Source organism: Globicephala melas, chromosome 15, assembly GCF_963455315.2.
Source record: "Globicephala melas chromosome 15, mGloMel1.2, whole genome shotgun sequence".
Taxonomy (NCBI): Eukaryota; Metazoa; Chordata; class Mammalia; order Artiodactyla; family Delphinidae; genus Globicephala; species Globicephala melas.
In genome coordinates this window covers 60513654-60525950 of record NC_083328.1, presented here as the reverse complement: position 1 = coordinate 60525950, position 12297 = coordinate 60513654, and the positions used below count along the sequence as shown (strand labels likewise).

Here is a 12297-nt window from a genome sequence, read left to right as displayed (position 1 = left end):
AAAAGCTACTTTTGCTTAACAATTATAAGAATTTTCATTACGAGAATAAAACTAACATTCTGAGAAGTATCAAGGCACTCATAAGACGCTTTAAAAAGATGAAGTAACCAAAGATCCTAAAACCTGAAGAAAAACTCTTTATTCTGAATTGGCATAATGAAAAGAAATCAAACTCAAAAGGTAGGGCCGTGGGTTCTAGTCCCAACTTGGCCAAATGCATTTGTTGCAAGGACACACGGTCATGGGTAAACCTAATCTGTTAGAAGTTCAGTTTTCTACCTGCAAAATGCAAATGAACCGGATGATTTGAGAGCCCCTTCCACACTAAAATTCTAGAATTCTACGCACTAAAAAGATCATATATTTGATAAAGCTAACACAGACTATAAAAGACATCATCTAAAAACGTCACTACCATTTTATATGAAAGAAATTCTTTTTTCTAACAAAGATGATGACCAAAGTTCAAAACTAAAAAGAATAACATGATACCTAAAAGATACCTAAAACATTCAAACTGTTTCGAATGGCTCAGTTTCTGCCTTCAGCAATTAGAAGAACCACATTATGGCCACAGCCTGGGAAAGACTTCTTTCTTTTTTTTCTTTTTTGCCACACCACGCATGGCATGTGGGATCTTAGTTCCCCAACTAGGGATCAAACCCACGCCCCCTGCACTGGAAGCGTGGAGTTTCACCACTGGACCACTGGGGAAGTCCCAAGATTTATTTCTAGTGTCAGCAGATTCTTTCACAGATTAACGTAGAATTGCTCTAAAGAGAGCAAGAAAAAAAAAAAAGGGTTCTTAGAAGTTGCCTTGCTGAGAAGAAAAAATAACCCAGAATATGCATATTCTATAATAAAACATATAAAAGAAAGGTAGACTACAAGGAGAACTAGTTGGCTTAAGATATTGATGATGCTATCTTCTACTTTTCATTCAGCCAATATTTATTACATTATGTACTATTTGCCAGACACAGGAGATACAGTGAAAACCAAGTCCCTGCACTGACATTCAAGTGGAGGGAGGCTAATGATAACCAAGTAACCAAACAAACAAGGTAGGACTGTGAAACAACCAAAACCCTCATAATGTTGTGGAATTGGAACTACCGTTAGAGAAAGCCTCACTGAGAAGGTACTTCTGGACTAACAAACAAATGACAAGAAGTTACCCCAGAGCTTTCCAGACATAGGGGCTAGCAAGTGCAAGGGCTCTGAGGTGGACACAAGTTTGGGGCCTTTGAGAAACAGAGTAAATGAAGGCCAGGGTGGCTGAAGTATAATGACCAAGGAGAAGGTGCCAGGAGAGATCAAAGAGGTAGGCAAGGGCCACGCAGGACAGTGGATGATATGACTTGCATTTTTAGAAGCCCACTTTGCTTGATGCGTACCTATCAAAAATCAAAATGGATTCTGGTCCTGTCCTGCCTCGCAAATGACAGACTCTATGATTTGACTGTATGGAAGTCTCCTCAGTATTTAATGGTAATATAAATAGTTCTGGAATCACTGCAAGTGTGGAGTTGTATATGAAAAACTTAATTGTAGATCTATAAATAACATTGTGAAACTGCAAAAATTACCTCCTTCTCGTCCTCCATTTGCTTTTCTTTTATTTGCAAACAGTGAATTTTAATGGATGGATACTTTAAGTGTAGTCATTTATTTTTTTACCAAGAAGATCTTTTAATACTTTAAAAATATATATTCTACATACTAAAAAGATTCAACTGGACTTGTTAGTTGAATTAAAGGACCCCCCTAAGGCTGAGCCCTCTATCACTACATAAGGTATAATAAAGTGCAAATGGCCATGACACTTTGACTTGAGCATCATTCCACAATAAAACTGAACAATGTTCAGATGACTGCAGTCATGACTGACAGTGAGTGCTGCAATGACAACTCACAACCCAGGTTAAACTCACCAATGACACAAACACCTAGTCACAAAAGCAAAGTAGTTCAGCATGACAGTCATAAAAATGTAGAACACTACAAAGGAGCTCTCACTGGTTTTACAAGGATGGGAAATTCCAAGTGTAAAAAACAATATAAATCCCACCTCTAACCAGGCAATGATGTACACTGACAGCTGACTTCAGGAAAAGCTTAAGAAAAGCAACTCAAAACAAGAATTCAAAGCATGGATAGATTTCACCTCTCCCACACATCCCTGAGTACTAATTCTAAGGCCTGATGCAAGCATCTACATATAGTGTCAAATGTACCATCGCATTACCCAGAACAACTTTTATCAGAGAAGGAACCCTGTGGCATGCCCCCAAAGACTCCAGCTTATCAGTAAAGCTTTGGTAACCATAGATAAGTCCACACAAATGTATTCAGAACTGAAAAAACTCCTCTTTTCAACTAAGTAGTGAAACCACATGGTTTCTGACGTTGATGGCCCACTAGAAGAGATTTCCAGGCAGTGTGGAGAAAAATACCAAGCCATTCTGCACATGCTTCTCCTTAACACATAAGAAACAGACCAAAAAAATGCCACAGGACTTCTCTGGTGGTGCAGTGGTTAAGAACCCACCTGCCAATGCAGGGGACGAGGGTTCGAGCCCTGGTCCGGGAAGATCCCACACGCCGCAGAACTAAGCCCACGCGCCACAACTACTGAAGCCTGCGTGCCTAGAGCCTGCAAGCCACAACTACTGAGCCTGCACTCTAGAGCCCATGAGCCACAACAAGAGAAGCCACCAAAATGAGAAGCCCGCGCACCACAACGAAGAGTAGCCCCCGCTCGCCACAACTAGAGAAAGCCTGCATGCAGCAACGAAGACCCAACGCAGCCAAAAATAAAGAAAGAATATTTTTAGAACTAGAAAAAAACTGAATATGGACTATATATTATATACTACTGTATCATTAAGTTTCTTGACTATGACAATGGTATTGTGGTTATGTAGGACAATGTCCTTGCTCCTAAGACATACATTCTAAGATATGTAAGGGTGAAGTACCAGTACTAGTTGAACACTTTTAAATGGTTCTGGGAAAAAAAGCATATATATGTAGAGAGGGATAAAGCAAATGTGGCAAACTTGTAACAATTAGGAAGAAAGCAAGATAGGTGGGGTGTTCAGTGTAGTACTCCAATTTTTCTGTAGGTTTGAAATTTCTTCAAATGAGGATAAGAAAGGAAAAAATGCACCACCTTGTACTTTATTCAGCAGACCTGGGTCCTCGGGTGATGAGGATAGGATGGTAATCAGCTGGTTCAGATTTTTGGTATCCTTTCTTATCCATTCCCAAATAACAATAAAGTAAATGCCTGCACAACTTCTGGAAGATAGTGTGGTGATAATGAGGCAATTAATAAGACTAATCGACACTTCAAACTCTCAAGGAGCCCGGGGAGGGGCGGGGGCAGTGGTGGAGAATAAGGTGTGCCTGTATGTATCAATGCCATCATGGCAAATATATTAACTGAATACAACAAGCAGTAAAGCTATAAGGAAATTATAATCCAATTTTTTCAAATATTATTAATATAAATTATCATTTAGGTTACAAATCGCAGAATTTATGGGCTACCTTCACTTTCCCTGCTGCATTTTACTTTCTGTTGCATTTGCACATATCGGTTTCTAACAGGTCAAAATGTTAAAAGAGACACGCACGGATAGCACGCACGGATGATCAACCAAGCTAAAAGTCTACCAGGGACTTCCCTGGTAGCGCAGTGGTTAAGAATTTGCCTGCCAATGCAGGAGACACGGGTTCGAGCCCTGGTCCAGGAAGATCCCACATGCTGCGGAGCAACTAAGCCTGTGTGCCACAACTGAGCCTGCGCTCTAGAACCCACAAGCCACAACTACTGAAGCCCATGTGCCTAGAGCCCGTGCTCCGCAACAAGAGAAGCCACTGCAACGAGAAGCCCGCGCACCGTACTGCAACGAAGAGTAGCCCCACTCACCGCAACTAGAGAAAGCCCACATGCAGCAACGAAGACCCAATGCAGCCAAAATAATAAGTAAATAAATTTATTTTTAAAAAAATTTATTAAACATGGACTATGCCAAGAATTCTGCCCAGAGCCAAATTACAAGGACAAATGAAACTCAATTCCTATCCTTAAGGTATCCATAGAAATAGGTATTTCTTCTCCCTCTTAAAAGAGAAATGTTCCACTAACAGGCACATTTGTAACACATATAATACACACAACTATAACTATACATAATTACCTATAATTACAATATATTTAATAATATATAATAGAAAAATGCCATTAACAAGCAATTAAGGATAAGGAACCTAAAGGAATATCATAAAGGGTACCATTTATTAAGGACTGACTGTCAGAGATGCATACACCACCATAAAGAGGGGTTAAATCTGTCCCAGGTGACAAAGCTAAATTTTGAATTCAGGGCTCTGACTCTTCCAAGGCTCAGTTTCTGACATTACATTATGCTGCCTTTTAAAGTCTGAAATACTACAAATAAAAACAACATAGCACAGATATCTGAACATAAGATACATCTGATGTGTACTTAAAGATCAAGTTTTATGACCACAGGTTATATAGTTGGTATTTGTTCGAGTGTTTAATTTTTAATTAATTAAAGAAAACAAGTCTATCAAAAACAAAACTAAAAGAGAAAAGTCTGTTTATGGACTACTGCAATTTATAACGACATTTTGGAAGATTATAAGGATCAGCATCAAATTTTCAGTTTCTCACCATCAACAGGTTAACTATGTCTAAATTAGGAGTCAGCAAACTACACCCCCAAGCCAAATGTAGCCCACTGCTTCTTTTTATAAATAATGTCTTATTGGATCACACCCATGCCCATTCGTTTGTGCATTCTCTGTGGCTGTTTTCCTGCTTCAATGGCAGAGTTGAATAGTTACGATAGAGACAGTGTGGCCCACAAAACCTACAATATTTATTTTCTGGTCCTTTACAGAAAAAAATCTGCCAATCCCTGGTTTAAATGATGTATATCACAAATCATAGAAAAATAATTAGCTTGTTCATTTCAGCTCTATTTAAGCTTACGAACTGAACCTGATCTAAGTTCTCTTGCTTTGTAATTAGTGTCACTTGGTAAATGCTGAGTTTTTGAATTTCCACAAGTATTTTCACATTTCAGTTATTTTCCATAGACTAGGTCTTACTTGGCTGTCCAGTAATTTATCCTTCACATATTATTACAAACAAAACTATAATTAAGGCACATTTGCAATTACCCCCACACATACTTATCCCTCTATTGCATACAATCTGCAGATATAAACAAGGAAAAACTGAATACAGACACAATAGCTGATATGACTAAATAATTCCTAATACTCTGTTCACACCAGAACACCTCAATGCGCCATTTCAGAAAAACAGCATCAGCATCACCTGCCTGCCTATTAGAAATGCAAATTCATGGGCCACATTCCAGACCTACCAGTGATTCTTAGGAACACTAAAAGCTGAAGAACCACTGCACTAAAGTAAGAGTTTATATTACTTACCTTGAGTGTAAAAAGGCTGATTCGGCCAGGTAGTTTATAAAATAACCCCTCTCCTCCTCTTGAATTGGAATGTAGCATGGCATTAAGACATGCAAGAGGGGATGTCCCACTGTAAAAACATACAAGGATGGAAGGTGGTCATACAAATCAATATGTCTACTTACTCAAAGCTCTAATACCCTTTAACTCACTCTTAAATCAAGAAAAAGAGGAAGAAATATAAAAGAAAACATCCCATGACAAGAATTCTACTTTGAAAGTGGCAAAAGAGCAACAAATGAAATTCACATAAATCACACCCAGAGAGCTCTGGGATAAGACATGCTATCTGATATCTCCACTCCATACCTGACAATTCTTTAGTGCCTTTTGACAATATGAACCAAACTCTCAAGAAATTTAGAAACACTACACAATTTTTCAGGTACACTCAGGAGTTTTGAAAAAAAAATTACCCAATATTTTTATTTACCCAAAATATTTAAATTAAATTTTAATGTTAATTAAAAACAAAACCGAGTTTCCTAGCATCTGTATTCCAACCTGCGTATCATGCTCAGAAACTGCCACATAACATTTTCAACACAAAAACCACAGGATCACTGGTGCTGTCCCAAGAAAATTTTTTTTCCAGTTAACATTTTCTAATAAACACACAAAAGGAACAGTATTTTGTTTGCTTTTTCTCAGTTGGGAAGGGGGAAAGATGGGTTTTATTTTATATCTACCCAGGAGCAATCATTTAAATTTGAATATAAAAAGTCACATGGATTTAGTACCCAATAATGCTCAAACATTAAACCAAAAAAAGAGATAGCATATTAAGTTATATCATGGTCCCTGCTACAACAGTAGGTCGCAAAACAATGACAACTCATGTGAGTTAGCGACTACTTACTAAATCTTAAAACAGAAAAGCTATCAAAAATACAGACAAATGTCCATTATTAATATTAACTGAGTTTGGCGCTAGCATGTTAGTGCTAGGGTTCACCTGTGCACCTTCTCTTCCCTCTCCCCAGCATGTTAAATAAATATAAATATCTCAAGTAAAGCCTCTCAGCATTTTCAGAATTAGAGGCCCTAATTTATGCAGAGTGTTAAAAATAAATTCTGAGTCTAAAAAAGCCATTAAAAAAACCCTATTACTTATTCGGCTTTGGAACACACTGGATGCTAAAAAAAAAAAAAAAATTTCACGAAGAACCAATCTCTAAAAGAAACCTTGTGCAGAATCTGGAGTATCAAGTGGGTGTGCTAATGTCTCTGCTGCAGTGGGGAAAGGCATGCTGGCAGAGTCTTTCTTGAAACAGTGTGACTCCTACACACTATACCTCTGTCTACAAATCACAGAGCTGTTCACTCATCACGAGCCACCATGACTGCTTCATAATTCCTGTAAGAGCTAGAAGCAGAAACAAGTTAGGTTCTCAACTCCATCTGTCCCAAAGGGACTAATTTACCTTCTATAGGCACAGTGGTCCAACAGCAGTGCAGACAGCAGCATGATGGGAAATAGCACATAAAAACAAAACAAACAAACAAAAAAAACAATTATAACACTACACAGTGCATAGGTAGTATTTAAATGAATGTATCTAGACAATCCTGATCTTCCCTCCCCACAAAACGTCAGCTAGAGAATGTCTGAACTGACAACTGGAAAGTGAGGATCTTTCGATCCTAAAAGATCAATTTCAAGCAGCTAAAGCTTAACCAGCAGAATATATGCTGCCTGTTCTGAATCCCGAGAAGGAACTGTGCTGTGCTCTCCTCTTTCATTTTAATTTTAAAAAAGGTTGGGGTGAGGAGAGAAAGGATTCAGGACAGGCACTGATTTTTGTTTGTGCCTGCAATTCTTTCTGTGTTTCCAATCTGTTGCTTCTCTAGGAAAAATATATCACAGGATAAGAAAATCAAGGTCACCTCCAAATTTAGTATGCTCATATCATGAATGCCTAGAATCAGTAGGGGGAAAAAAAGCCAGTGGGTTTTATGGTGATTAGACCACCCTTCTTTGATCCTAAAACAAAGGACTTCAAAGATATGGTATAGAGAGAAGGGAAGTTTTAGACACGATGGAGCCTATCAGAGTCTGTCCCTTCTCTATCACTGAAACTTGCAAAACAGAGTACATGAGAAAATGTGCTGACTCCTTACACAAAAAAACAAGCTCCATGTCGAAATTATGGGAGAGCAAGGATAGGGAAAGCCATTGAACCTCTGATGAAAACAAATGAATGTTGAGCCACTCCCACCCTCCACCCAGAGGACACACAACATGGGAGACAGTTCCACACCACCACCGGACGTGTGTGTGTGTGTATGTATGTACACATATATGCACATGCGGACTTTCTCATATCACTGCCTGAGTGCAGGAAGACACGTGTCCTGTGAAACCCTGACATTAAGCAACAAGAGCCATACAAACCTCATTTCCTTTAGTCCTTCTGCCTCTATGACCTGCAGAATCTGTTTTGGTGTCATTGGAGCGTCTGAGTAGTTTTCTAGTACCTGAAGAAATATAAGTGTTCTGATTTCAGTGTGCAACTTCCATTTACATCCATCACTATATAACATGGGCTACAATTCTGCTATGAGGTACCGCTGCTGACAATTTAGTCTTTCCACAGACAAAATTACTTCTGAAACCAAATTACACATATATCTAACTAGTTGCTGAAAGTGACTGCAATTAGATGAAATATTCTAATTCTCAATTCTGAAAACACACAACCTCTTAGCATACATGTTATGATATGTGGGGCCTTAGCAACCTTGATTACCGCTTAACTTGATGCTGTTAATACGGCTAAACCACAGAATACATAGTTTTCTACGCAATAAATTATAAGACAGAAATGCATTTAGGGGCTTCCCTGGTGGCGCAGTGGCTGAGAGTCCGCCTGCCAATGCAGGGGACACGGGTTCGTGCCCCGGTCCAGGAAGATCCCACATGCCGCGGAGCGGCTGGGCCCGTGAGCCATGGCCGCTGAGCCTGTGCATCCGGAGCCCGTGCTCCGCAACGGGAGAGGCTGCAACAGTGAGAGGCCCGTGTACCGCAAAAAAAAAAAAAGAAATGCATTTAGATTTTCTTTCCCAAGGTACTTTGATTAGTATCCATATTTTTTTATCTTTTTTTGGGGGTGGGGGCCACACTTGCAGGATCTTAGTTCCCCAAACAGGGACTGAATCTGTGCCCTTGGCAGTGAAAGCACAGAGTCCTAACCACTGGACCACCAGGGAATTCCCAGTACCCACATTTTTTAAATGATGGCTTTTGTGCCACTGGGTTGTGAAATTCTGTTAACTGCCACAGTACATTTTGCCATTTGGCAACATGATGCTGTGATCCTATATGATTGGTGCAAGCAAACAATGAGAAATGGAACATTCCACTTATGTTAGCGACATCTATAACTAAGTCCTGGCAGTAAGGTCATAGTGAGCAACGAGAGCTCTCTCACTTGAAAAAGCTGAGTTGTTTTATAAATGTTATTCTCCTCAGGGAGGAAAAATGAGAGGCTGTCAATATCTCTGTACCATCTCTACCAGTGCAGCTGCTGAGGTTACTCCAAACCACACCAACATCTTGCAGTCATTTAACAACCCTAACAACGAAGTACTGTACTGCTCTGTCACAAGTAAAATGTACAGTCCCACAGGACTGCTGTGAAGGTTCTCTCTGTGGAAGAACATGAACCCTGAGCACTAAAGAAAGGCAAGTTTTGGAGCAGTAGCTGCTGAAATAAAACCTCTACCATGGTCCCATTCTTAGCCTCTCTCTGTTCAGTTTTTACATTCTCCTTGGGTGTCATTATCATCTCTCACAGTTTCAACTACTACCAAAATTCTGATAACTCCCAAATCTCTACCTCTAGCCTGGACTGCGGACTGCTTCCCAAGCTTCAGACTCCAAATACTCAGTTCTGTACTGGACGTCCCACATGCTCACCTACTCTAATTCATCCACCACCACCACCACCCCGCCTTCTAACATTCCTCTCGTTGGTCGGCAGCCTGTCTCATCACCTAATTCAGAAACCCAGGCATCACCCTTCACTCTCACCTGTCCCCCAGTTCCCAACCACCAGTTTCTGACCTAACCTGACACAATAGCCTTTCCGCTAATATCCCTGCAACCAGCCCCGCTTTCCTCAAATTCATTCGTACTCCACTGCCATCCTTCATTCAACAAATACGTGAAATACTCACTTTGTGCTAGGGACAATTCTAAAAATTCACCAGTAAAAAAAGACCAAATCCCCGTTTTTGCATAACTTACCCTGCTATATAGCCCCAGTCAGTCCAACAAAATAAACCTGCCCTAATCACTTTCCCAATTTAAAGTCCTTCAACAGCAACCTAATTATACACAGCGAAAGCTGAAGCTTCCAGAGAGACCACTAGTCCACTGGAAAAGCACAGGTTTTAGAACCAGACAGACCTGGTTCTAAGGAATTCAAATTCTGGTCTTCTAAACTTGGGCAAGTTACCTACCCACCCTAAGCCTAGGTTCCTTCGTTTGTGAAGGAAGGATACTGAGATCTTCCTCTCAGAGTTGTTGTACAGATTAGAGATAATGTACTGAGTGCCTACAGTGCCTGGCACCAAGTAGGTGTGTGCTGGCCTGGCGTACAAGGCCCTCACAATTTGATCTCTGCCTGTCTCTCCACAAACTTTATGTTCCAATAACTATGTGTAGTTCTACCCAGTTCCCACACTCTCCACCCTGCAAATAAACACACACACTCCTATTTTTTGTTACCAGCTCCTGCTTACGTCCTCTGTGACAGACCTAACTCCTACTCACCCTTCAAGATTCAGTTCGGAAAGCACCTTCCTCCAGGAAGCCTTCTCTGCTCTCTGCCAGACAGTTCAAATGTCTCTTTTCATTGCCCCATAGTTGCACAACACTGCTAATTTATCTTCCAAAGGACACTTGAGAGTAAAAGGAGGAGCTATTCATAATTATGCTTAGACAATAAGCAGGAACCAGGATGTCTATTACCATTCATACATCTATGACGGCACTGACCATGGCTGTAATGAAATTCTATTCACCTGTCTGGACCTTCTCCATCCCCAGAAAAACCGTAAGTTCCCCAAGGGCAAACCTTATCCATCTTTGTATTCCAAGAACCTAAGTGCCAAGTTAAGCAGTGTTGACTTGAACAAACCCACAATACAAGCTACTAATGTTCACTGCCACAGATATAACTTCTTTGATACTAATTGTGAGCTAAGCTAGTGAATTTTTGTATGGTAATTTTTTTTTTTTAAAGAAGCATGACTGAAAAATTAGCTACCAATTATTTAAACAGCAGTCAGGAAGAGCCTGAGAATCTAAGAGAGAGGAAACAAAATCTCTAAAGGGAAGTTACATCAAAAGATACAAAGTTTTCACTTTTATTAAAACTGTACATGCCTCCGGCTTTCAGTATAAGAACAATTCAGCAGTGTTCTATCCCTAGTCTGTCTTTCTAAAGCATACTTAAAAAAAAAAGTATCTCTTCTCCAACTTCAAAGGGAAAAAAATGTTTGATGTAAGAATGGTCAGTCATGAATCAAAGTGAAAGATAAAGCATGCAATGAAGAGTTTCTCAAAGCCAGGGAGAATCCATTTAAGGGCATTCAATCTAAAGGGAAATCCACTCAGCTATTTCTCCCAAACAAATTGTTCCTAACAAGTAGGAGGATTTACACCCACCCAACCCCCTAAAGTCTACCTCCTACATCTAGGAAAAACAAGACTACAAAATGTTTGAAAGAAGAATATCTACTTCTCAACAACATAATTAACAGCTGCAAAAATCAACCTCCTGGGGCTTACTACACTACTGAAATTGTCCAGAAGTCTCTTCTTTCCTACCAAAATAGTTTTAAAAGGGCTCCTGGTATCACTTTAGCCACCAATGTGAGCAAGGTTGGGAGCAATATGAAACTGCCCCCAAGCAAGTGCATCTGATCGCCACTGCAAGCACTCCAAATTCACCTGTCCAAAGAGTAATTAGATCTAATCTCCTGCCCTATCATTATAGCTCACTGGAGTCAAGGTTTTCTCTAGCCAGTGTTAAGCCTCACAAACTCTCCAGCACTTGGTTTGTTACAACAATTTTTTTTCCCCCAAATGAGGAGAGAACTCTAAAAGTTCCCCCTCGCTCACCAACTAGTCCCATCCAAAGGGACAGAAAATTCTAAACAAAAAACAATAAAAGACAGGCAAAACTACACACCATATACCCACAAGTCATCTTTCATGTGTTTAAGAGCACCAGAAGTAATTCCAAGTAGGACTTACTATTTTTTAATGAAGAACCATAGAAGTAAAAGAAGAGAAAGAACTTACTGGGATAATCTAGCATGAGTTGAGCCAATGATAAAACAGAAATAGCAACTTAGATACTGGAGTGCAGATCACCGTAAATTCAAGAGCCTAAAGAGGCTTAAGAGTGGACCCCAAATTCCTAGAGACTTTCAACTAGGAAGAGCCAACAAAGCTTTGAGACGAGCAGACTTTAGAATTCTGTCAAGACATAAATAACACAGGATTTAAAGGTACTTTCACCTACCTCTAACAAGTAAAACTCTGGCAAGCAAATTTCCTGTTGGTGCCCAGAGTCATAAACACCTGCAGAACAGAAACTCAGAGGAGAATTTCAATAAACAGACTCAACCTCCAGGAGAAAGAGAGCATGTCCTTTTGGCTCTCCTCTACTCTCCTTCAGGTAAAGCAACAATGGAGAAATCCTGAAACTACCAAGAGATCCTGAGAGCTGAACAAAGCTTCCAAATCTG

At 39.9% G+C, this 12297-nt stretch overlaps 1 protein-coding gene across 2 annotated transcripts in view; it reads right to left on the bottom strand.

The window, feature by feature from the left end:
* ASXL1 (ASXL transcriptional regulator 1) overlaps positions 1-12297 on the bottom strand; it is a 66307-nt gene that overhangs the window by 52339 nt on the left and 1671 nt on the right. For both annotated transcript variants that reach the window (XM_030830932.2, XM_060284810.1), the window contains exons 2-3: positions 7931-8013; positions 5497-5605 (exon numbers count right to left, since the gene is read on the bottom strand). In XM_030830932.2, coding sequence (XP_030686792.1) covers positions 5497-5605; positions 7931-8013 — 192 coding nt within the window. The remainder of the gene's footprint in view (positions 1-5496; positions 5606-7930; positions 8014-12297) is intronic.